The sequence below is a fragment of the Bubalus kerabau genome, chromosome 1 (assembly GCF_029407905.1).
Source record: "Bubalus kerabau isolate K-KA32 ecotype Philippines breed swamp buffalo chromosome 1, PCC_UOA_SB_1v2, whole genome shotgun sequence".
In the NCBI taxonomy this organism is placed as follows: Eukaryota; Metazoa; Chordata; class Mammalia; order Artiodactyla; family Bovidae; genus Bubalus; species Bubalus kerabau.
The window spans coordinates 26,452,450-26,476,713 of NC_073624.1; the positions used below are offsets into that span (position 1 = coordinate 26,452,450).

Sequence of the window (24,264 nt, forward strand, 5' to 3'; positions counted from 1 at the left end):
TCTGAAGATCAGCCCTGGATGTTCTTTGCAAGGACTGATGCTGAAGCTGAAACTCCAATACTTTGGCCACCTCATGTGAAGAGTTGACTCACTGGAAAAGACTGATGCTGGGAGGGATTGGGGGCAGGAGGAGAAGAGGGTGACAGAGGATGAGATGGCTAGATGGCATCACCGACTTGATGGACGTGAGTTTGAGTGAACTCTGGGAGTTGGTGATGGACAGGGAGGCCTGGCATGCTGCCATTCGTGGGGTCGCAAAGAGTTGGACACAACTGAGCGACTGAGCTGAACTGAACTGATTCCATTGCTCTCTATGTCTGTCCTGCTAGTAGTGCATGCTCAGTTGATAAGTTGTGTCCGACTCTTTGCAACCCCATGAACTGTAGCCCACCAGGTTCCTCTGTCCATGGGATTTTCCAGGCAAGAATACTGGAGTAGGTTGCCATCTCCTTCTCCAGGGGACCTTCCCAACCTAGGAATCAAACCTGCATCTCCTGCATTGGCAGGTGGATTCTTTACCACTGAGCCACCTGGGAAGCCCTAGTAGTACCACACTGTAAAGATTACTGTAGCTTTATAATAAGTTTTGAAAATGTGAAGTGTAAGTCTTTCACTGTCTCTCCCCGCTGCACCCCCCCTCCCCCATATTGGCTATTTGGAATTTCTTGCATTTCCATATGAGTTTTAGAATCAGCTTGTCAGTTTCTACAAAGAAGATAGTTGAGATTTTGATAGGGCTTTGCCTTGAATCAGTCAATCAGTTTTGAGAGTAGTGACGTCTTAATATTAAGACTTCTGATTCAAGAGTATAAGGTATCCTTCTGTTTATTTAGATCTTTAATTTCTTCAACACTTTGTAATTTTTTAGAGTATTGGTTTTGTACTTTTTGTTAAATTTACTTTTTATGCTATTGTAAATGGAACTGTTTTCTTAATTTCATTCTGAAATTGTTTTTGCAAGTATTTTTTATTATATTTTTCAATATATTGATTTTATATCTTGCAACCTTCTAGACTTATTTACTGGTTCTAATAAAATTTTTGATGGATTTCTTAGGATTTTCTGTACATAGGATTTTATCATCTGCAAATTGAGATAGTTTCAGTTTTTTCCTTTCAAGGTACATGACCTTTATTTCATTTTCTTGCCTAATTGTCCTGGCTAGAACCTCTAGTCAGTGCCTAATAGCAGTAGTAAGAGCAGACATTTTGTCTTGTTTCTGATCTTAGGGTGAAAGCTTTCTGTCTTGGACAATTAAGTATGTTAGCTATGGGTTTTTCCTAGATGCTCTTTATCAGATTGAGGAAGTTCCCTGTGGTTTGTTGAGCTAGTTCTATTGTTACTTGCTTGGATGACTTAATGAAAAGTTACTTTTAAAAAGATACTTGGATGTTTAAGAGCTTCTTTGTAATAATGTTGGAGCTAATATGTGAACCAGTCTGTAGGCCGATGAAATTGAGGCTGTAACAGTCAGAACTCATTCACTGTGTGAATAGGCCTTAGCAATTATATTAAATGACTTTTCCATTTTCAAAGAGAGAAGAAAATAGTGGCAAATACAGTATAGTTTATTGCTTATTGTTTTGAACTCTAGAAGACCCCCATGGTTGCAAAATTTAAAGGATAAAATGCATAAGAAGTGTACATATGCAAAGAAAGCAATTTCATGCTGAATCAAGTGTCTTTTTACTTTACTAAGTTAATTATTATCCATGTAATGAATGATAGTAGCATGGCTATTGATGTATTATTTCAGATGTAAAGTTGAACTTGTATAACTTGTCACTTAAATGGGAAAAAATATGCCTTGGTATAGGGTCTGACATATAATTACCCCTTGATAAGTGTCAGTTTCTTTATCTCTTTAAGGTGGGTTGTTTCATTAATAAAATGGGGACTTTATAGTATAGAAAAAAAGTATAAGAGATACCTGGGAATAATAAACATCAGATTCAAGATTATGTTTATCTTTGAGTTAAGGAGTTGGGATGGGGAAGGAGTAGCATGCTATCTGATAGTGTTATACAGGAGGCTTTGTTTTTAATTTCTTATCTGGATGATGGGTTCACATGTGTTCATTATATTAGAGTTTACATCTTGCTGCATGTTCTCTGTATTTAATAATGAAAAATTAATTATAAAAGAACATCCATATAGCTAGACTTTAGTAAAATAATTCAAAATTTAAGCTAGAATCAAACTTAGCAAGCATCTAGTCTAACCTCCTCAGTTTTACTGTTGAGTGACATGAAATCAGGAGAGTTTGGGTGATGTATCCTGTGACAACTATTATGCTAATGTTGGAACACAGAGTAGATTTGGTTTTGTTAGTTCAGAAATCTTTGTTTTGCCAAGCTTTTATAATAATGTATTTTTGAGTTGTGGTGGATTATATGTGCATGCATGCTCAGTTGTGTCTGACTCTTTGCAACCCCATGTACTGTAGCCTCCCAGGCTCCTCTGTCTATGGAATTTTCCAGGCAAGAATACTGGAGTGTTGCTCTAAAGAATTAAGAACTAAATACTGATTTGCCCAACAAATACAGTTTGTACATTTTCATATTTTTCAATCACAGAAAATATCCCATTTTACTATTTTGTTACCTATGTTATTTTTGTTACTTTTCCAAACTTTCACTTGTAAAATAAAGCTTTTTCTTAAACTAAAAAAAAAAAAAAAAAAAAGAATACTGGAGTGGATTGCCATTTCCTACTCCAGTGGGTAAATTATATAGTTCACTGTTATTCTTGTTTTGGTAAGATTACCTATCCCTGCGTTTTGCCATGTGACGTGAAATGTTTCCCCATGAGAGCTTTTTTCTCTCTACCCTCTTAACTTGGGTTTAGCCAATGGGCTGTGAGTGAAAGTGGTGTATACTGTGTCTAAGAAAAAGCTTTAAAATCCATTGTATATTGTATGGTTTTGTCATTGTGGGCCTTTTTTTCTCGGTCATTATGGGCTTTTCTGTATGCCACAAGACCTGGAATTGTGGGGGCTGGGGAAGCATTTGCTGCTTCTTCTGCTGATGACCTAGAATGAAGAAGATTGTTAGTTATTAGCCAGTAAAAAAACATTTTTTTTTCCTTACTGCTTTATTACCTAGTGAAAGCTGACTGACGCAGAAAGTAAGCTCTCTGTCCTTTCTCCTTAGATTGAGTCGATAAGAAAAGTAAGTGCTATTTCCTATCATTTGAAGGATTCACATCTTTCATGTTTCGCTCCTAAATCATTCTGGGTATTTTAATTCATCCAAGTAAAGTATGAAAAATTTTGGACAAGTGGTTCTTAAATTCTTGAGGAAATAAAATACATAGCCGTCTGTAACTTTACTCATTGCTGCCCAGGTGCTGGTGGAGTTTGATGAGTTGGATAAGCTAGTGGGCCCTGATGGATAACTGGCTAATTTTCTGAGGGGATGTAATTTAATAAATGTGTTCTATAATTGAGTTTGTTGGATCAGGTCAATTCATTTGACTTTGCATATGTAACAGAATGATCGCCAAAATACACTGGAAGAAGTTATTTTAAGGTATCTTGCATTTGCATTTTTTCATGTAGAATATTCTAGTATTCTTCAAAATATATCAGTGAATGCAACAAATTAGACTGTAGTGATTGTTCTGGTTTGCTGTGCTTATTAATCAATATTGACTTGCTCTTGTTTTGTCCAAGGGATTGTTGGTAAAGCAAACTTCTGTTTCCTTTGTTGCTGATTAGTTTTAAACATTTAGTTAAGGGATATCCTATTATATGTTTTGATATCTCAGCTGATATCATGAGGTTGCTGAGAGGCAGAAGGGGTTATTTGTTGCATCAAATATTATGAGCACATGAAACCATACCAAACTCATGAGTATTATTAGATAAGGAATGGATTTCCACCAGTTAATGTTTCCTTTTTTTTTTTTTTTTTTTTTAATGCAGTAGTGTTTTTTTGCAATTGAGGGAAGAACCATAGCATAGTAGAATTGAAGAATTGTGAACTGTAAGGGATTCTGGATTCTCAAGTAAATATTGCCAATGCTTTGTGAGTGACTTCAAGAGAAGTTTGGAAACAAGATGAAAATCCTTGTGTAAGTTTTAATAGGAGTAGTGATTATGTTTTACTACAGTTTTAGAAAAATAGCTATTGACAAAGTTGACAAGATATCTAGTATTTAAGATAAAAATTTAGAAACTATATTAAATCTGCGCAGATAAATATCAAGAGGATGAATCATTTCACTCGCAGTTTCACCAGTCTTCACTAATGAACAGTAAACAGTATGCAGATTAGCAGAGTGATTATTCTTTATGATTTTATTTCCAGGACTATTGCAGAATTCTCAAGTAAAATTTAGAAGTGCAGAATAAAATCACACAGTTCTCAATTGACAATGGAATTCTTAGCACAGTAACTGAGTTGCATTTCTACAGAGGCTAGGAATCCTCAGCATAAAGTGATTATTTAAGAGTAAGCCATCATTAGTCAAGCCTACTGACTAATGTTTGTTTAATCCATTTAACATAAACTCAAATCTGAAAAATTATTTTCAGCATCCCATTATTCAGAATAATGTTATAGTACTATCAGTTAAAAGCATGAATTTAATTGGAGTACCTGTGTCATAGAAATGTCAAGTCCACTTAAATGGCTTTGCTTAGCATTTTGCAAGTTTTTGCTAAAATTTTATTTTTAAATATATTTCATCACATATCCATACTTTGAATTAATATAGTGTTTGTGTATGTGTCTGTGCGCTTTGACCCAACAGTTTTGGTACTTCCTGTTGTCTTGTTAGTTAAAGCAGTTCTTGGAAAGCAGTAGTATAGATCCTTGTTTATTTAATCAGGAACACCCTGCTATGGACCTGTTATTGAAATAAGAATCTGGGGGTATGTTACAAATATGTGTCAATTTCATAGTTCACCTTTAATTTTACCCCGTTTGGATTCTTGGTAGAGCACTTGCCCTCATCTGCTTCCCTTGTTGCCGGGCAAGGTTTGTGATGCTGATGTCTGATTGGTGTAGGCAGCTATGGCTTTAAGCCAATCAAACAGTGAATTTCAGTTCTCTCACAAGACTGAAGCATTCAAGCAGCTGCTGATTTATTTTTCCTATGGTGAGATTATATAAACTAAGAGTATGGCTGCAGCAAGCTCCCTCTTGGGTATGTTTGAAAAATTACAAGGTTCCTCTGTAATTGAAAGAGAAAAAAATGAAGTTTATTTAAAAAATTTACTACTAAAAATCTCATAGGTAGTGAATTTGAGAAAAAATATTCTGATAACAGATTTCCTATTTTTATTTTATAATTTTATATTTAAAGGACTAGAATGATACCATGTAGAAAAAATTTCCCTTCAATTTACATGAATATTTATTATGTAGTATATATATTTGCTTTATTTCTTTAAAAGGGGAGAGCTCATAACCTTTTTGTAACCTGCTGCCAAAGGCAGTTAAGGTGAAAAGAATATAGTAATTGTACTTAAAACACTTAATACAGGTTATTAAGAATCACATTTTAATTTCATTAAATGAATCAAACTAAGTCAGTTCAGTGCAGTAGACAGCAAAACACTTTATAATGCTATCCATAGTTAACCTTTGGGTCCAGAATACAATTAACTTTTGGAATTGGAAATCTATAACGATAAGGATAGATGGATATGAAAATAATCTTGTTAGTTATTTGGATTTAAGATTTTGCTGGATTTTTAGTATAAATGTTTTATATACGTTAAAGACTATGGAATTTTAAAAAGAAATTTACAGTTGAATCTTGCAGATTCTAACCCATTGTGTAGAGATGTATGTTCTTGTTATGTATTGTCCATATTTGACTCATTCCCCAGGTAGGGCATGGATTTATATTTCTGGAAACATTCTTTAAATGAAGATAAATAAGATTTACACCTTTTATTCTGTTTTATTTATGTGGTATATTTTGTGCACATTATAGGTTTAGAATTTTATGCAATTATGTTCTAGATTACTTTTATCAGACAAAGAACCTCACTGAAGTGTTGTGAATCCAGGTTTTAACTATGTTTTTCTGACCTTATTGTCTGACTCCTGTTGCTGGGCAGGAATCAGAATGCTGGCTGCTGATTGGCTGAGTTTGTGAGCAGCTCTTGAACAGCCACTTAAATTCTTGAGCTTTTTGAGCAGGCAGATTGTAGGCTAAGACATTACAGCTTTTGGTAATACTTCTCTTTGTTGTTTCATAGCTATAATCTCTGCTAGAAAGAAGAGTGTGAAAGGAATGGGTGGAGGGGGATGAAGCAGAGAAGAAAATAATGGTTTCACTTAAAGAAGAGGCTTATTGGGCTTTCCTTAAAAATAATTTACCCAAAATTTGAAAAAAAAAAAAAAAAAAAATCCCAAGCCATAGAGACTTATTCGCAGGTAACATACCCTTCTTGGTTATTTAAATATAAATTCCTTTAGTAAAGGTGAAATTCTTGTTAATGCTGTAGAAAAAGATTTTTTTTTTAAAGTGGTGATATTTCCCCACAATTCTTGAATCTAAACATTAAAGTAAGGACTTAAAACATTTTTTTCTTACTATATTCCTTATGAAAAATGTTTTCAGGAGAAGTAGTTCATTACATTTTACACATTTGCTTCTAGATATGGCAGACACTTTCTGCTGTAAAATATAAGTGCTTTTCCTATGAAAATAAATTGCAGTCCTGTGAGAGTTTCATGACTGTAGTGTTGCCGCCTAAAAAAGTAGTATTTCTTTTGTAGTATAGTTTTGTGAATGATATGTCAGTTCCAGATGACGATATTTAAAATGATCTTTAGAAATGTTTTGTTCCAGTCATATAGTAATGGAGACTTGTTTGCAGGTAACACACCCTTCTCTGCTGTGTCTTTCTTAAATATACATTATTTATGCAAAATAGATTTAAAAAAACTTACTGCTGATTGGTTTGGATAGATATGGCTGAACTAGTTTGAGCTGGTTGTTCATGCTACTTCCTTCTTGCTTTGTTATTTATTATATTTACTTAGAACCCTTAAAAGATCCTGTAAATGGCTATAGTGTGCGCCCTTGTGGGTATACATGGTAGTTATTCTGTAATTCTTTGTATAGTCTTTTATTTTACTGTATTGATGGCAATTTTGTTGATAAAACCAGCTTGCTTTGATAACATTTATTTTTATTAAATGTTACTTGGTGGCAATTAACATTGAACATGATGTGTACATGGTAGACTTTCTAATTCATATACAAACTACCAAAAATATTTAAGAGAAACTTGTTTCAGATTCTGTATGCCTAAAAACATCCTGAATGTACATAGACAATTACAATAACATTTGTTGAGTGCTAACTGCCTTCCAAACACTTAATGTGTAGAATCTCATAATCATTAGTGCAACCTCTGTGTCAGGTACTGATATTCCCTTTTTAAGGTGGCTGATATTAAACATTGAAATGCTAGGTAACTTGCCCTGTGTCACACAGTAAGTACATAGAGTTAGAACTAAAGCACATGTTTCTGTTGGCAGAATTCATGTTCTTACTGGAATTACTAAAAATTATGAAAATATGCTTTTTAAAAAAGAGGAATGTTTGTTTTTAATGCATCTGGCAACAGCAACCAGTTATGTATATAACGGCTGAGAAATGTGGCTGTTACAATGTCAAAATCCAGAAGAACTGCAGTTCAGTATTTGAAAATATTTAAAGGGTAACCACACTCCTAGTACTATAAATTTAATCATTTTTATGTTTGGAGTCAGCAAGGAAAATGTCTACAAAACTTGCATTGTATCTTCTTTGCAGAACATTTTTCAGTAAGTGAGTTTAAAATGGATTGTAGGTGGGGAAAATTTTGAAGTTTAAATTGTAGCTGCATTTAATAATCCTTAAAAATAGTGCTATGATAATTTTGCTTTGATGTTTCTTCTCATTTTAAGGTAGTTTTTATAAATAGTTTTACTCAGCTGTATAACTTAAAAACCTAGGAAGACTAAGAAATATAAGTAGTTGGCCTACGGTAATAGTATGAATGCAGATTTTATACTGCAGTCTAGAAGTGCTGTGATAAAATGGTTGATTCTCAAGCTTTACGGGCCTCCAGCAAATAGGCTGGGCCATAGTTTTGTGCCTTTCAGCTAGAGGAACGATGGAATATCAGGAACATACCTGTAATTGAAAAGTTGGGTTTATTATTTGTTGCAGTGAGAGAGAATGCTCACATCGGGGGAAACTGAGGCGTATCAGTAGGAGGATATTAGAAAAAAACCTGGTAAAGGGTTTATTTATAGTATAGGTTGGGTTTTGCTGGAAGGGTTTGAGGCAGGAGAGCCTTACTCTGGATTAGGTACTGTCAGAAAGTGATGGAGGGGAGGAGCAATTCTGTGCTCAGTAACTATCTCAGTAACTGTTATCTATAAGGAAGACAAACTACAGTGAGGGTAAAACCACAAGTGATTAAAAAAAAAGTGTAACCATCACTTGTTTAGTCAAAGGGGAAGATATTTAGTAATTTATGTGTTGCTGGGTTGCACAGTGACCTTGTCTAATTTAAATGCTGAGGTTGTTAAGTCCAACATGGCTTAGCTATAAGCATCAGATCAATTTATAATAACACTGAGCTTTGAACCTTAAATTCCTAGATTTCAGAGCTGCTTTTTTCCCTTCTCCAAGCAAGTATATCCTAGCATCATTCATACTGGTAATGGTGATATTAAGTGAATATCCATTTAAAAGCAATATTCATGATTCCTGTATATCTTAGTCCTTAAAAGGATGTTTGTTTTATTCCACTGTAGAGTGGCAACATTGTCTTTTTCTAGGACCAAATGTGAACTGGCCAGATGTTAACACACACAGAAACATTGATAGAGAGCATCCTTATCTTAGTTCTGATCTATTTTACCATTTAGTATGATATTTGCAATTTTCTTTTGTAGATAACCTGTATTGGATTTTAGTTGTTTACTTCTATTAGATTTCTGAGAGCTTAATTATGACTCAGTTTTGAATTTTGTAGAATGAATATTCTGTGTTGAGATAATCTGTTGTTTATTTTTACCTTCTGTTTATATGATAAATCACATTGCTTGAAAAAGAAAAATTTTTTTTCTTAAATAACAGAAATGTATTGTCTTACATTTCTGGCAGTTAGAAGTCTGAAATTAAGGTGCTGAGGGGGCCATGCCCTCACTGATGACGCCAAGGAAGGATCTGTTCCGTATTTCTCTCCTAGCTATGGCTTGTGACTGACTCCAGTTACCACACAGTGTTCTCACATGTATGTGTCTGTGTCCAGATTTTTCTCTTTTAAAAAGTGCACTCATCATATGGAATTAGGACCCACCCTAATGACCTTATTTTAACTTTATTATCTCTGCAAAGACCCCTATTCAAATAAGGTTACAATTTGAGAAATTATGTCTTAGGGTGCTAATTTATTTTTTCAAGTGGACATCTTCATTAGGCCTAAAATCTGCAATGCTTAGTGACTTATAAATCTACACTGCCTCATTTTTTTATTAATGAAATTGACTTTATGTATATATATTTTAAAGAGCCTACTCACATAGTTGTGTGTTACTACCTTTTAAAGAAATATACTTTTAAATAACTCACAAATGAAAGAAGAAATCACAATGGAAATTAGAAAATATTTTAATAGAACAGTGAAAAATATGACACATTAAAATGTGAGATGCAGCTAAAGCAGCGCTTAGAGGGAAATTTATAGCTTTACATGAATACATTACAAAAAAGAAAGATTAAATTTAATGCGTAATATTTAGCATGTTGTGGAACTGCCAGACTATTTTCCAAAGCAGCTGTACCATTTTACAATCCCATTGCCATTGTATGAGAGTTTCAATTTGCTCACATTCTTACCAACACTCATTATTTCTTTTGATAATAGCCATCCTGGTGTGTGTGAGATGTTACCTCATTTTGGTTTTGATTTGCATTTCTCTGATGACTAAATGATGTGAGGCATCTGTTTATGTTCATTGCTTATTGTCTTTTTTTGTATCTTTCAGAGAAATGTCTGTTCAAGTTTGTTGCCCATTTTTAAGTTGTTTTTTTTGTTGTTGTTATTTTTCAATTGCAATAGTATTTTACATTTTCCAGATGTAAATCTCTTATCAGATATATTATTTGCAAATATATGATTTGCAAATACAGTTGACCCTTGAAAAATGTAGGGACTGGGGTGCTGAACCCCTGCACAGTTGAAGATCCTCATGTAACTTAATAGTTAGCCCTTTGTACCTGCAGATTCAACCAACAGTGGGTCAGGTAGTCGTATAGTATGTATTTATCAAAAAAAATTCCAAGTTTTAAGAGGACCCCTAAAGTTCAAACCACATTTATTCAAGGGTCAACTGTATTTTCTTCTATTGTAAGTTGTCTTTTCACTTTCTATGTAATAATCTGTTACATTATGTTAACAGTTATTTAGATATTTCTGGTTGCAAATGTAATATTTCTTTATGTTCCTTAATTCTCCTTTCTTTTTTCCCCTACCTCTATACCTCTCCCCCATTCCTCTATTGCTTTCATTCTCTTATTATTCCTATGACAACTTCTTTTTTACTTCATGTACTTTTTTAACGCTCTCTCCTCCATACTCTGAATCCATTAGCTTACTGAGAATGAAAACTACTTTCCCCCTAACATTGCCTAGTAATTAATTTCTTATGAACTGTACCTATTATCAATTTTATGTTATATAAATTCAATAAATATAAAAATTAATACACAGCATTATATGTGTTATGCTTTAAATAAATTAGCATAAATAATTATGCTTTCTATAATTACTTTAAAATTACATAAAGTGGTGCTTGCTTCTAAGATCAATTTGCAATAAGTCTATAATTAGGTGGCTTTGGTTTCAATTGTTGAACTCTTTCTTTTTCTTTCTTTTTTTAAAGATTCAAAATGGATAGTATAGAAGAACCTCAAAAAAAAGTCTTTAAGGCTCGAAAAACAATGAGAGTGAGTGATCGTCAGCAACTTGAAGCAGTGTACAAGGTCAAGGAAGAACTATTGAAAACTGATGTCAAGCTGTTAAATGGCAACCATGAAAATGGAGATTTGGACCCAACCTCACCTTTGGAAAATATGGACTATCTTAATGACAAGGAAGAGGTGAATGGCATTGAGAATCTTTGTTTTGACCCTGAAAAAAGTAAAGCAGAATGGAAAGAAACACCCTGTACCTTAAATGTTCATGTAAAAAGCAAGCAGGATGATGACTTAAAATGTGAACCTTTGTCTGCAAATAATATAAGTCCAGATCTAGCCTCTAAACTGACTGCTGAACCATCTTCTGGTGATCCAGCTTCTGATCTGGCTACTGGAGGTCTGGGGTCTGGAGATCCTGTCTCTGGAGACCTGGCCTCTGAAACATTAACCTCTGGTGATCCTGCTTCTGATAACCCTGTCTCTGGTGATCTTGCCTCTGGTGAAACAGTCTCCAGTGAACTGGTCTCCAGTGAGCCAGTTTCTAAAGAGGTCACCAGTGAACCAGTCCCTGGTGAGTCAGTCTCCACTGAACCAGTCTCCAGTGATTCAGCGTGTGATGATCCGGCCTCTGGTGATCTTGCCTCTGAATCACTGGCCTCTAATGATCCAGGCTCTGGTGATCTGCCTTCTAGTGATCCAGCTTTTGGTGATTCAGCCTCTGGTAATCCAGCCTCTGATGAACCAACTTCTGAGACAGCCTTTGACCCGACCTTTGACCCAAGTTCGGTACCAGCCTGTGAAGCAGTTCCTGAAACTGATAGTACAGAGCCCAGTAGCAATAAAGGTGATGATTTTCTTCAACAAAATAGAGACGATGAAAAGTTAGATCAAATTTTCTCATTTGATGAGAAAAATAAAGCTGATAGTAATAGTGATGCTGATGCAGAAGCTCTCGAAACAGATGATACAATTATTTGTTCAGATCTGTCTCCTGAAAAGAAGTTAGAAGAAGATGCAATCACAGAATCTGCTCTTGGAGAGGAGGCTATATCTAGCAGTGTGGAGATTGACCACAGTGAAAAGAATGAAGAAGAAAATTCTGCAGACCTTATAGAAACCATTAGTGAAGATGTTATAAAAGATGACAAAAATGAGAATATCCTAGAAAATACAGATTCTATGGAGACAGATGAAATCATTCCTATTTTGGAAAAGCTTGCACCTGCTGAAGATGAACTCACTTGCTTTTCTAAAGCTTCTCTCCTTCCAATTGATGAGTCAAATCCAGATTTGGAAGAAAAGATGGAAGGTTCTTTTGGTTCACCATCTAAACAAGAAAGTAGTGAGAGCTTGCCAAAAGAAGCCTTCTTGGTCCTCTCTGATGAAGAGGATATCTCGGGTGAAAAGGATGAGTCTGAAGTTATATCACAAAATGAGACATGCTCTCCAGGTTAGCATATTATTTAAATTTTAAAGATTTTGATTAGCTTTAATAAACTGCTTAGTTAAACATTCTCATAAAGTTTTAAGTTTCTTTTAGTTACAGAGGAAGTTGAGAATGATGGTGACTGGAATACTCTCTTTGCAGAAGGCAATGGCACCCCACTCCAGTACTCTTGCCTGGAAAATCCCATGGACAGAGGAGCCTGGTAGGCTGCAGTCCATGGGGTCGCTAAGAGTCAGACACCACTGAGCGACTTCACTTTCACTTTTCACTTTCATGCATTGGAGAAGGAAATGGCAACCCACTCCAGTGTTCTTGCCTGGAGAATCCTAGGGACGGGGGAGCCTGGTGGGCTGCTGTCGTTTATGGGGTCGCACAGAGTCGGACACGACTGAAGCGACTTAGCAGCAGCAGCAGCAGAATACTCTAACTTGACAGGTTCTTAACTTCACAGAATTCAGAATTAACAAAGATGCACTCTGAGAGCAGCATTATGTAAAGTGCTGAGAAGGGAGATAAAAAATGTAGAAAATATTACACTTGCCCGTAAGAAGCTTGTAGACTGGAAATAGAGATAAGATGGACCAATATAACACTGTAATATAACAATTTCCAGTACATAATTAATCAAAATTCTAAAAGTTGTTCTTGCTATCATTTACCAACTGAATAACTTTGAATCTATTATAAAGGCCTACTATTTAATTTATTTTCTTCAAGTGTGACAAATTCCATTTTACAATTTTCCAATTGAAATCTGATTTTTTTAATATTCTTTGTCCAGGGAATGATACCATCACTGCTGGAATTCAGAAACCTGGAGGCCTAATTATATGTTTGATAAAGACTATCCATTTGCTTCCTAAGCATTCTAGATTCTACCTAATGTTTGATTCATTTTCTAAATGATCTCTTAATAACTTAGATCTCTATTATTTGATTATGTTCCTCTCTTTGGTTAGATCCCTATTACATTTAGGATTATTTCAGACTCCTTATATAAAAACTGTATAAACTTCATGATTTGGTCAGTGCTTGTCTTTCCCATCTCTTTTGTTATTGCTAGAGAAAAAGGGAGAATGAGAAAATCCTACTTTGGTTTCATGGTCAAACTCAAGCGTCATTCCCATGTGAAACTTTCTCAGTTACTTTCACACTGGCATGAGTACTTCTATGTTTCCATTGTGTCACATTCTCTTAGCCTTAGAGCCCTGTGAGTGGAGTGACCTTGTAACAAGAAACATAGCATTTGGTTTTAGTTTGTTTGAAGAAAAAAAAAAAAGACAAGACACAGGATTCCCCCACCCCACTCCAATATATCATACCTACATTTCTTTTGGAGGTAGAAACTTTCCCCTTATTAAAGATGACTTCATTTCCAAAGAGCATTCATTCATTTATTAAACCTGTATATATAGAAAGGCCAGGTTCTTCTTGGCTTGGGGATTTAAAGGTAAAATTTATTACTTGCCCTGAGGATTCTGACAAGAATTAAACCACAGGCCATTAAATACAAGGTTGTGAATACAGTAATAATGTTAAATTGGTAGGCTGGGAGTTTAGAGGAGAGTAACTTTATGAGATACAGATGTATTCAGGGAAGCACTTTCCTTTCACTATCTGTGTATCGTAGAGTTTTAATGAAGATAATCCCTCTTAATGGCAACTGCATCCTACTTGCTCAGGTCAAAGATCTTGGAACGATTCTTTTTTTGTTTGGCTCATGTTCTATATCCAGTCTGTCAGGAAATCCTGTTGTTGCTGCCTGCACAGTAGATCTAGAATGGAGTGTCTTCTCGTCATCTTCACTGCTATCACTTCTGCTCTGAGCCATCATAATCAGGTCAAAATAATACTTGGGTCACAGTTAGTGCTCAGTAAATGTTTGTGGAATTAAGTAAGTAATTTGTAATATAAGAAATATAAGAATATTTTAAATAATATAAAGAAAAGTGTATCATGGAGGACCTTGCATATAATGCCAAAACATACTAGCACTGGAGAACCATTGAATGAGTTCAAGGAGAGGAGAATAACATGATCAAATTTACGTTTTGGAAAGATAATAAGTAACAGTGTTTAGGGTGAACTTCACTCATTTCTCAGTAAGTATAGAGAGAGTAGTATTAAAAATATCTTTTGGTAGTGAATATAAGAAAGTTAGAGCAAATTGAAGCTTTAATGGTTTTATATGTTTTACCTTTATTCCAGAATCTAGGCTATTGGAGACTATCCCTCCCACACAGTGCTGTTAAATGCAGCAAGATGAATATTCAGCTATCCCTATTGCATACTTTGAAAATTCAGAGTTGGGTTTATTTTTGGTTACTTACTTTTAGACTTTTATTTGGTTGTATGCTGTTAACAGAGTAAGTTTAGTAATAGATTTAATTTCTTAGCTGGTAACTGAACTTTTATTTTCTGTCCCCGAATCCAAAGGAAATTTTGTTATTGTAGATTAAAGTATAGTTTCTTATCTGTTCTTTGTTCTTTTTATGTGGTGGTAGAATCTGTTTCATGTCATATTTGTTGCTGTTCATCTGTCGAGGTATTGCTTTCTTCAGGTTCTTTATTCTTGACTAATTTTTAGTATTTTCAGAACACAGAATTGTAAATCTGGCTTTTCCCTCTAAGTACTAATGCTTATGGCTGTACTAGTAGGAAAACATAAAACTCTTATTATTTCAGACACTTCTTTAGCAAATTTGTTTTAAATGTAGCAGTTATGATGTATATTAGCATCAATAAAAAATAATGAATGATATCAGAAAGCAAATAGAAAAGCTATTTCAGATTTACAAAGATAGAAAAACCTAAAACGATTGCAGCTATTCCTACTGTATAATAACTGATACTCACTAAATGTTTAAAATCATAGTCTGTGTAAAAAGGCTAGGAAAAGAAAGGTTTCTTTGTGGGAACATTGCAGCAACACTAGAGGAGGTGTACACATTAGTTACGCCTTTCATGTATTTTCCTCCTATACTCTCCTCTAGCTACTGTTCTATCTTTCCTGTCCTTCACTGGCACTCTTCAAGTTACATTAACAAAGCTAGCAGTTTCATCTCTTCCTATTACTCTCTAACTTAGTTGAATTGTGATTTCCACGTTGCAGAGTTGGACACGACTGAAGTGACTTAGCAGCAGCAGCCTCCTACTTAATTGTTCTCAGAGGATTGATGTTGATGGTCCTGTTGTTAAATCCAGGGGCATCCTTTTTTTAATTTTATTCTCATACTTAAATGATCTCTTAATAACAGTCCCTCTCTCTTGAAATTCTCCTTAGCTTTCAAGCTACTGTATTCTCAAATTTTCCCTCCATTTTTGCCTTTGTCATTCTGTTTCTTATGGAGAAATGAAAGGGAGAGCTCTTCTGACTACTTGGCTTTTTAAAATTCTTTAAACATTGTTATTTCTTAATATTTTTGAGGAGAATAATCTGAGAGTAAATAAGATTTTATACTAAGTTCTGACATAATTTCGTTCCAGATATTATTTCAGATTTTAAAAATATCTGATTGATTTGTTTTTCCCTTTTTACTGAATCCTTAAGATAAATTCAGTTTGGTTCAGTCACTCAGTCATGTCCAACTCTTTGTAACCCCATGGACTGCAGCACGCCAGGCTTCCCTGTCCATCACCAACTCCCAGAGCTTACTCAAACTCATGTCCATTGAGTCAATGATGCCATCCACCATCTCATCTTCAGTTAATTTATTTATAAGATAAATTAAGTGATCATAAATGCTAATCAGGATAATTGCATGGGAATAGAATTTAAGATTTCTGTCTAATTTTGCTTTAGGGAAGGTAAAAGAATTGCCATGGTTTAGACAATTAAAATTATTGATAATTTGTTTTCACTGTTTACTGTGTTCAGCTAAAATTCTTTATTATCTCAGCCCATTAATATTCAACTGTCTTAACCTATTTGGATTTTCTTTATGGAACCTCATATTCCTATACATTGGTGTGGAAGTTGCAGATTTTTTTATCAAGACATTGAGGAAGATCAAAGATAAAACCAGTTTTGGAAAGGGAAATGTGAGAGGAAGATCAGATTCAGATGGCTGTTGTTGCCCATGTTAGATATATATCTGGATTTTAGGGCAGAAGCTTGGACTGTCTAGGAATACTTAGGAGTAGATACATTACTATATGCCTGGAGTAGGAAATGGCAACCCACTCCAGTATTCTTGATTGGAAAATTCCATGGACAGAGGAGCATGGCAGATTACACTTCTTGAGTTCTCAGAGATTTGGACATGACCAAGCATGCACACATAGATAATGTCTATATGACCATATAGACATAAGTGAGTGAGAGGAGGTCCAAGTGATTAGAGATTGAGGAGATGAGGAAGAACCAGCAAAGAGTACCAAGAAAGAGCTTCCGCTAGAAAGAAAATTAGGAGATTTTGTTGTCTTAGAAAGTCAAGTAAAGAATGTTCTGAGAAGGAAGGAAGAACTAGCTCTATTTATGTATCAAATAGATACATAAACAAACAAACAAACTGTTCAGTTAAGGTGGAAGAGAAATATTTAATGACCTGGAGGTCATTTGTCACCTTGACAAGGGGCAGTGGAGTTGAAAGCCTATTTGAAGTTGAATTTCAGAGAGAATGGGAGAATTGAAGATAATAAAATGTAAGTTTGCCCCCCAATTTTGCTTTAAAAGGGAGCAGAAAAACTTACTGTGGAAGATACATTATTTGGAAATTTGTATTAGTTAAACAAAGCCTTTAAAAATGTTCTGAAAAAGACATTTTACCAGTAATGCCACATTTTTCTGACATTTAATATGTCTTGTGAGGTTGACATTTACATTGGCTATTTATGTTCCTGCTGCTGCTGCTGCTGCTGCTGCTGCTAAGTCTCTTCAGTTGTGTCCGACTCTGTGCGACCCCATAGACGGCAGTCCACCAGGCTCCCCCGTCCCTAGGATTCTCCAGGCAAGAACACTGGAGTGGGTTGCCATTTCCTTCTCCAATGCATGAAAGTGAAAAGTGAAAGTGAAGTCGCTCAGTCATGTCCCACTCTGCGACTCCATGGACTGCAGCCATGCTCCTCCATCCATGCAGGCTCCTCCATCCATGGGATTTTCCAGGCAAGAGTACTGGAGTGGGGTGCCATTGCCTTCTCCAATTTATGTTCCTAGTATCTATAAATTGCTTGTTTTATCTTCTTTGCCCATTTTGTGTGTGTGTGTGTGGATTATATTGTCTTTAGTTAGTCTGTAGGAACTTTTTGTTTTAAGTGTTTCTCATAGACATTAATCTAAGGCGGGGAATTGCAGACTATGATTTATAAGCCCTAACTGTTTTGGCCAATAAAGTTCTGTTGGAACATAGCCACATCTATTTGTTTAGGTACTACATATTTTTTTTATCAGTAGTTCCCATCGTAAGCACAGAATCAAGCAGTTGTGTCAGAGACCATAGAGCCCACAAGATTGAAAATACTTATGTTTTGACCATTTACAGAAAATGTTTGTCAACTGTGACCCAGGGCAATGGTTTTGTCCATATTTTTTGGAATAGAGTTCTATTCCATGTAATTCTGAAAATGGGGAAGTAACCCCTGATATAAATTCTGTCTTCTTATCCTCTACAACACAGTTTTTCTACTGTAATTTAATGGAATTATATTAAAGGTAACTGTCATCAGAAAGATTTGTCTCAGCTCTCTCCCAAGGTTTTTAGGATTACCAAAATTACAAGGTTTGGTACCTGCTCTTAGGGAATTTACTGTCTCATCTGGTTGAAAGGAAAGAATAGCACAGATAGAAATGCATATGAAAGCATGCCAATATATGAGGCTGTACTCAAGATGGGAGGGATTACAGCAGAAATTGTGGATGAGGACAGCTTCTAAAAAACAAAAACAGTCTTAACCTAAGTATTTGGAGAAGTTTTAGGAATCCCAGAAACTACTCTAAGTTATATATAAACCTGTGTACATAGGCTTTTGATTATTATTCTGAGTTGATGCAAGTTCACTTAGATTCTGTATAGGCGTTGTAAACAACAACAACAACAAAAATTAAAGAAAGATAGGGCCTTATTCCTTTCTGTAGATTCTGTTAATACCATTTTTTTAATCCCAGATTCTTTATTAATAAAGTCAAACTCGAGCCTAAAGTTTAATTCTCTTTGTCTATTTTTAAGTCCTAATAAGTGTTTTAAGTATTGAGAATATAGTCTCATCTTCTAAACAAATTTGGAAAAAGGGAATTGGATGATAAGAGGAGTTTTTTGAATAAAATGAAGGAACCGCAAGCTTAGCTTGACATCTCTCTTGGAGAAGAGGGAGAGTAACATACACATAAGACAGGCAGACCAAACCAGGCCAGTTTGCTCTGCTGTTTTCTGATCGATTGAAGTTACAAGGCTAATTTTGTCCTTTGGTGGTATGATGGTTTGCTGAATTAAGACTGTAAATCTTAATCTTAAGCAACCCAGTTACTCTGGAAACTAGGAAACTATGGGAGTCACCACCCTTAGTATTAAAGACAAGAAAACTTGGAAAAGTAAATACAGTAAATGCTTGGTAATGAGTGTGTAGTCTACAAGGGAGCAAAACAAACTTTGATTTCATGGAACTGAGGTTGAAGGATGAAATCTGAAAAACATTTCTCATGAGCATAGGGTGGTAAATAGGAAGTTAATTTTCTAATACTTTAAACTTTAAAGCTTAAAAATAGTCTCAATAATCTTTATATGTACTGTGTTAACATTCTTATTTTTACTACTGTCATGTTTTACAGATTTATTGTTTTAATATCTTAGTGTGAAAAATATTGTAATAGGTTCATCAGTGATCCTCGTGTTTGCCTGTTGAATTTCACCTAAAAATTCCTTTTTTTTTTTTTTTTAACCTCAGCTTCTACTCCCTGGAGAATTCCATGGACAAAGGAGCCTGGAGGGCTATAGTCAGTCCATGGGATCACAAGTTGGGCACAACTGAGCAACTAACACACACACACACTACTCAGGGCTGTTGAAACTAAAATCCTGGTGTTTGAAGCAGAAATGCCTTATCGGAATCTTTATATAGTGCTATATGCACATCATTGCTTATTTAATTTTGGTTGCAGTATATGATGAAATATGGCATGTTTTATTGAAGCTAAAGGATATAAGGGAGAAAAATAGAACCCAAGTATATTAGTGATTCGTTCTTCTCCCCTAAATGATTGAGTTAGTTGAGGAGCTATAAATTGGTTGACCAAAGGCCATTTCTGGTGCCTGTGGAATTTTCTTTGTTATAACATTGCAGTTGTATAGATATCTTTATAAATATTTTTTGGTCGCGTTCTTTAATTGTTAGCTTTTATATGCCTCTTGTGAAAATTACCTGTGCTACATTGCTTCAGTCATGTTCTATTCTTTGTGAAGCCAGCCAGGCTCTTCTGTCCATGGGATTCTCCAGGCAAGAATACTGGAGTGGGCTGCCATGCTCTCCTCCAGGGGGTCTTCCTGACCCAGGGATTGAACCTGCATCTCTTACTGTCCTGCATTGGCAAGCGAGTTCTTTACCACTGGTGCCACCTGGGAAGCCCAAAAATTACTTAACCTTTCTGAATGTTACTTTCCTTATCTACATGATGGCAAAAATACTGTTTATCATGTAGGATTATTTGGAGGATAAGAAGTAATGTATGTCAAGCACCTAGCTAATTTAGTTGTTGGCACTGGTATTGAAGTAGCTAATACTTTTTAGTAAAACATTTTTTTTATCTTTAGGATAAAAGATATCTTTAGGATAGACTTTACCTATCCATAACCATTAAAATAGTGATTCAGCCTATGTGGTCAAAAATATTAGGTGTTTTGAGTTTGTCAGTAATTTGTAATTTTTTGTGTATTTTTTTGTAATTAGTCACAACTAATGTTTTAGTTTTAATAGCTGAATATAAAGGAGTCTAAATGCACTATAGTAGTTGTTTTCACATCTATTGATGACAGTAAATTATTAAGATATTTTGTTTTAAAATCAAAATTATTTTTTTTCCATGTTAAGTGTTTATTATGTACTTGCAAGAACATTTAAAGCTAGACTTGGTCATTGATTTCCACCAGTTCATGCTCCTTTTTTAATTCCCAATATTTTACATTTTGAGACTGATTTCATAAAATATCATTAGCTGGATAATTACACCAAAAATATAAATTATTATGAACTGTTGACAAATTATATTGGAAGAAATTTTCCTTTTCTATTTTTGTTACAGAACAAGTAGAAAGCAATGAAAAGGACAGCAAACCTGAGGAGGAAGAACAAGTAATACGTGAAGATGAAAGACCTTCTGAGAAAAGTAAGCATGTACAAGCAAACCTGAAATTGTTTTAAAAATTGTTTCTGCTTTTAAGGCTGTAGAAAAGACTCTTCTGTCCATGAAATGATTGTAAAATTTTTCAGTTTAAGTAAGCCACAGTAAAATCATTTTGTTGATGGTTAACTCAATGTTAATTATTTCATGTGCTTTATTGTTTTGTTTATTCTTTCCATTGTTCCATAAGAAAGATTTAAGCTTACTATTTAGTAAGATACTATCTGAATATCTTGAGAGAAGTTGTTTTAGATTTTCTTTTAGATCAATTCCTATATGGCTAATGAAAGTATGTATGTCAGTTTATTTAAAGTTCTTAAGCTTTATGGGAAGGGGAAAACAATGTAACTGAATGTCATTAGGTTTACGGAAAGATCACTGAACCAGAAGTCAAGAAATTGGTATTCTGTAACTCTCTGTCTTACTGCTCTCCATCTGTACATGTGTAAGTTATAATACAAGAAAAGTTGTGGAATAGAATTGGATTTTAAATCAGGCACATAGATATGGATATAGGGTGAGGTAGAGAGGAAAATTTATGGTCACATATAGCCATTTTTCTTTAATAAGTGTGGAGATTTTAATATTTTCTTTCTTATATTTTTTTTCTTTCAAAAAGAAACCAGATAAAACTTGCTTATGATCTCATGAGTGTTGTCAGTATTTAAAACAAATTTCTAAGTGAAGGTCTTTGAATATTTATTATTTACCAAATTGCTTTCCTAATAACATTAATTTTATTATTTTTATCAATATGTATTTGCAATTTCTTAAGATATGTTAAGAGTAACTGTTGATATGTTATTTTCCTAAGGCTAATGATTAAGGAAGAATTTTTCCTAAATTTAGTGAGGAAAAAATATTACTGAGGGGAAAGAATTAAATAATTAAAGCTATGCACAGTTGTAGAAGTATGTGATATGAGAATGCATGCTGAGAAATCTGTGACTTGTGAATGAATGCTGTATTTTGTCAGAATTCATGTTGTATATAGAATTTATTAAAAGGAATGAGTTTGAGATGATCTCATATTGTTAGTTCATCTTCCATCTTAATAGGAAGATTTTGAGGAAAGAATGTTCTTTGTTCATGTTGTTCGTCCATTTGCTTATTTAGCCATTAGGAAGTTCTTATTTAGCATATTGAAAATCATTTCAGGTTTAAAGCTAAAAGCTATCTACTAACTTTTCTGATCACAAAAGCAAATGATTGAGAATGCTGTTTTGTAGATAGAAATAATATTTTCCTGAGGATGGAAAATAAGCATTAAAGTCTATAATAAAAGCATCTAATTGGTGTTTAATAAAAACACCTACTTTTTCTTTTCAGGTGAATTCTTTAGAAGAAAACGTTCTAAGTCAGAGGACATGGACAATATACAGTCCAAACGCCGTCGATATTTGGAAGAGGAATATGAGGCAGAATTTCAAGTAAAGATTACAGCCAAAGGAGATATAAACCAGAAGCTACAAAAGGTGTTAGAGATTATAAGTTAAAACCATATTAAATAAAAGGCACCACCATCTTTATTCTTCTAGGTTTTTGACTTTACTCTGTATTTTATTGACATATTCAGATTTCTCTTAGAAACAAAGAACTTGAAGAAAGTGATTGGGCTTATTACCCTTAATTTAATTCTAAAATTCCTTGTGACTCTTTTGAAGCTAAATTGTTTTTGTTTTTCTAAAGATACGATAATAATCATCAAAATGGGAGAGAAATTATGACTTCTTATTTGCTTTATACAAAACTGAGTATCAGTTTTCAGCTTTTTTTCCCTTCTACACTCAACTTCATTCTAGTAGGAACATTAGAGTCTCATACGTTAACATTTTAGCTTTTATAATTTTTTTCATAAGCTGATTTCATGACTCTAAGTCCCTGCATTCTAAGCTCTTTGTTATGTGTTTTAGGGTTAGTATTAAAAATGGTATGAACAAGGCTCTGGAAGGACTAGGGAAAAGGAATATTTAAAGTACAGGCGTTGGAAACTTCTCACTATATGTATTAGACTAGAGATAAAAATAATGAAAATATGAAGTATTTAATATAGTTTTCAAAATGTGTTCATAAATGTCGACAAATCTTTTTTTAAGAGAAGAATAGGAGACTTGGGTGAAATTAATTTTTCAAAGCCTTACAGATTTAATGGTGAAATTATAAATAACCTAGGCCTCAAAGTGTAAATATCCCCATTAGAGAAAGGAACAGAGACAGTAAAAAAGTAGCTTTTTTTCTCTTGGATCTTTTTATCATATGGTGATAATAATGCCAGTTTAGTCTTTCTTTTAGAGCTATTAGAAATATGAAGATAGCTATGTGAAAGGATTTTGAAAACATCTGTGTATACTGAGGGTTTACTCCTCTAGGAAAGTGTTATTCAAGTGTGGTCCATGGATACGCACCATGTGTCCTCTTTATGGGTCCATAATGAGATAAATATAAAAACTGAGTAAATTTCATAGAGCAGTGAGATTCTTAGTGTCTGCTAAAAATATCATCTGTAACAGATTAGAAAATATTAAAATCTGGTCCTTCACCTTGTTTCCTCAAATCACAATAGAGGGTATGGGAGGAAAATATTAAAACTTCAATTTCAAAATGTTTTAAAAATTTCACCCTCTTGAAATTTTCTATTTTTAGTACATTTTATTCTGTTACAGTAGATATTATATGTAGGCAGAAGTAGAGGATTTCGACAGATATCATTGTGTTATGGATGCCAGTATTTTTTAAACAAACTAGCTAATGTATTAGTACTGTCTTCTGAGTACTTCAGAATATTTACTGTTTGCTGCTTGCTTGAAATTCCATTTTTGTAACAAAGAAATATATATTTTTAGGTTGTACAGTGGTTACTGGAAGAAAAATTGTGTGCACTGCAGTGTGCTGTATTTGATAAGACATTGGCAGAATTGAAAACACGAGTGGAAAAGATTGAGTGTAACAAGAGACATAAAACAGTTCTTGCTGAACTACAGGTTTGTACAGTAAATTGCATACCCATGTGTCATCATTCTCATAACTTACTTTCTAGTATATGTTTTCCAAGTTGACAATAAAGTATATTTAACTTCTAAGTATTAGGAATAAAAGGAATTGCTATTAGTTTGCTCAGGCTGCCATTAAAAAAAATACCATCAACTGGGTGACTTCCAAAACAGAAATGTAGTGTCTCATAGTTTTGGAGGCTAAAAGCCCAAGGTCAAGCTGCCATCAGGCTGTAAGAAAGAATTGTTCCGTTTGTCTCCTCTAGCTTCCTACGGTTTACTGACAGTCTTGGGCATTTCTTGTCTTGTGGAAGTATCATTGTGATTTCTGGCTCCATCTTCACATAGTGCTGTGTCTGTATGTGTGTCTGCTTCCAAATTCCCCCCTTTTCTAGGGATAACAGTCACTCTGGATTAGGACCCACACTATTCTAGTAGGACCTCATCTTAACTATAGTTGACTTTTGGACAGTATAAGGGTTAGAGGTGCTGTCCCCACTGCCTGCAGTTGAAAATCTGTGTACTGGTACCTGCCTCAGAAAAAGAAGAAATTCAT

The 24,264-nt window shown here is 34.4% G+C and overlaps 1 protein-coding gene across 10 annotated transcripts in view; it reads left to right on the forward strand.

The window, feature by feature from the left end:
• ATF7IP (activating transcription factor 7 interacting protein) overlaps positions 1 to 24,264 on the forward strand; it is a 115,564-nt gene that overhangs the window by 42,697 nt on the left and 48,603 nt on the right. For 5 of the 10 annotated variants that reach the window (XM_055570752.1, XM_055570762.1, XR_008711426.1 and 2 more), the window contains 5 exons: positions 3,927 to 4,075; positions 10,909 to 12,392; positions 20,620 to 20,703; positions 22,048 to 22,193; positions 23,562 to 23,699. In XM_055570752.1, the coding sequence (XP_055426727.1) occupies positions 4,062 to 4,075; positions 10,909 to 12,392; positions 20,620 to 20,703; positions 22,048 to 22,193; positions 23,562 to 23,699 (1,866 nt within the window). In that variant the 5' untranslated portion in view covers positions 3,927 to 4,061. Of the gene's footprint in view, positions 1 to 3,926; positions 4,076 to 10,908; positions 12,393 to 20,619; positions 20,704 to 22,047; positions 22,194 to 23,561; positions 23,700 to 24,264 lie in introns of those variants that run through there. The other 5 variants (XM_055570773.1, XM_055570769.1, XM_055570784.1 and 2 more) reach the window with 1 other exon arrangement.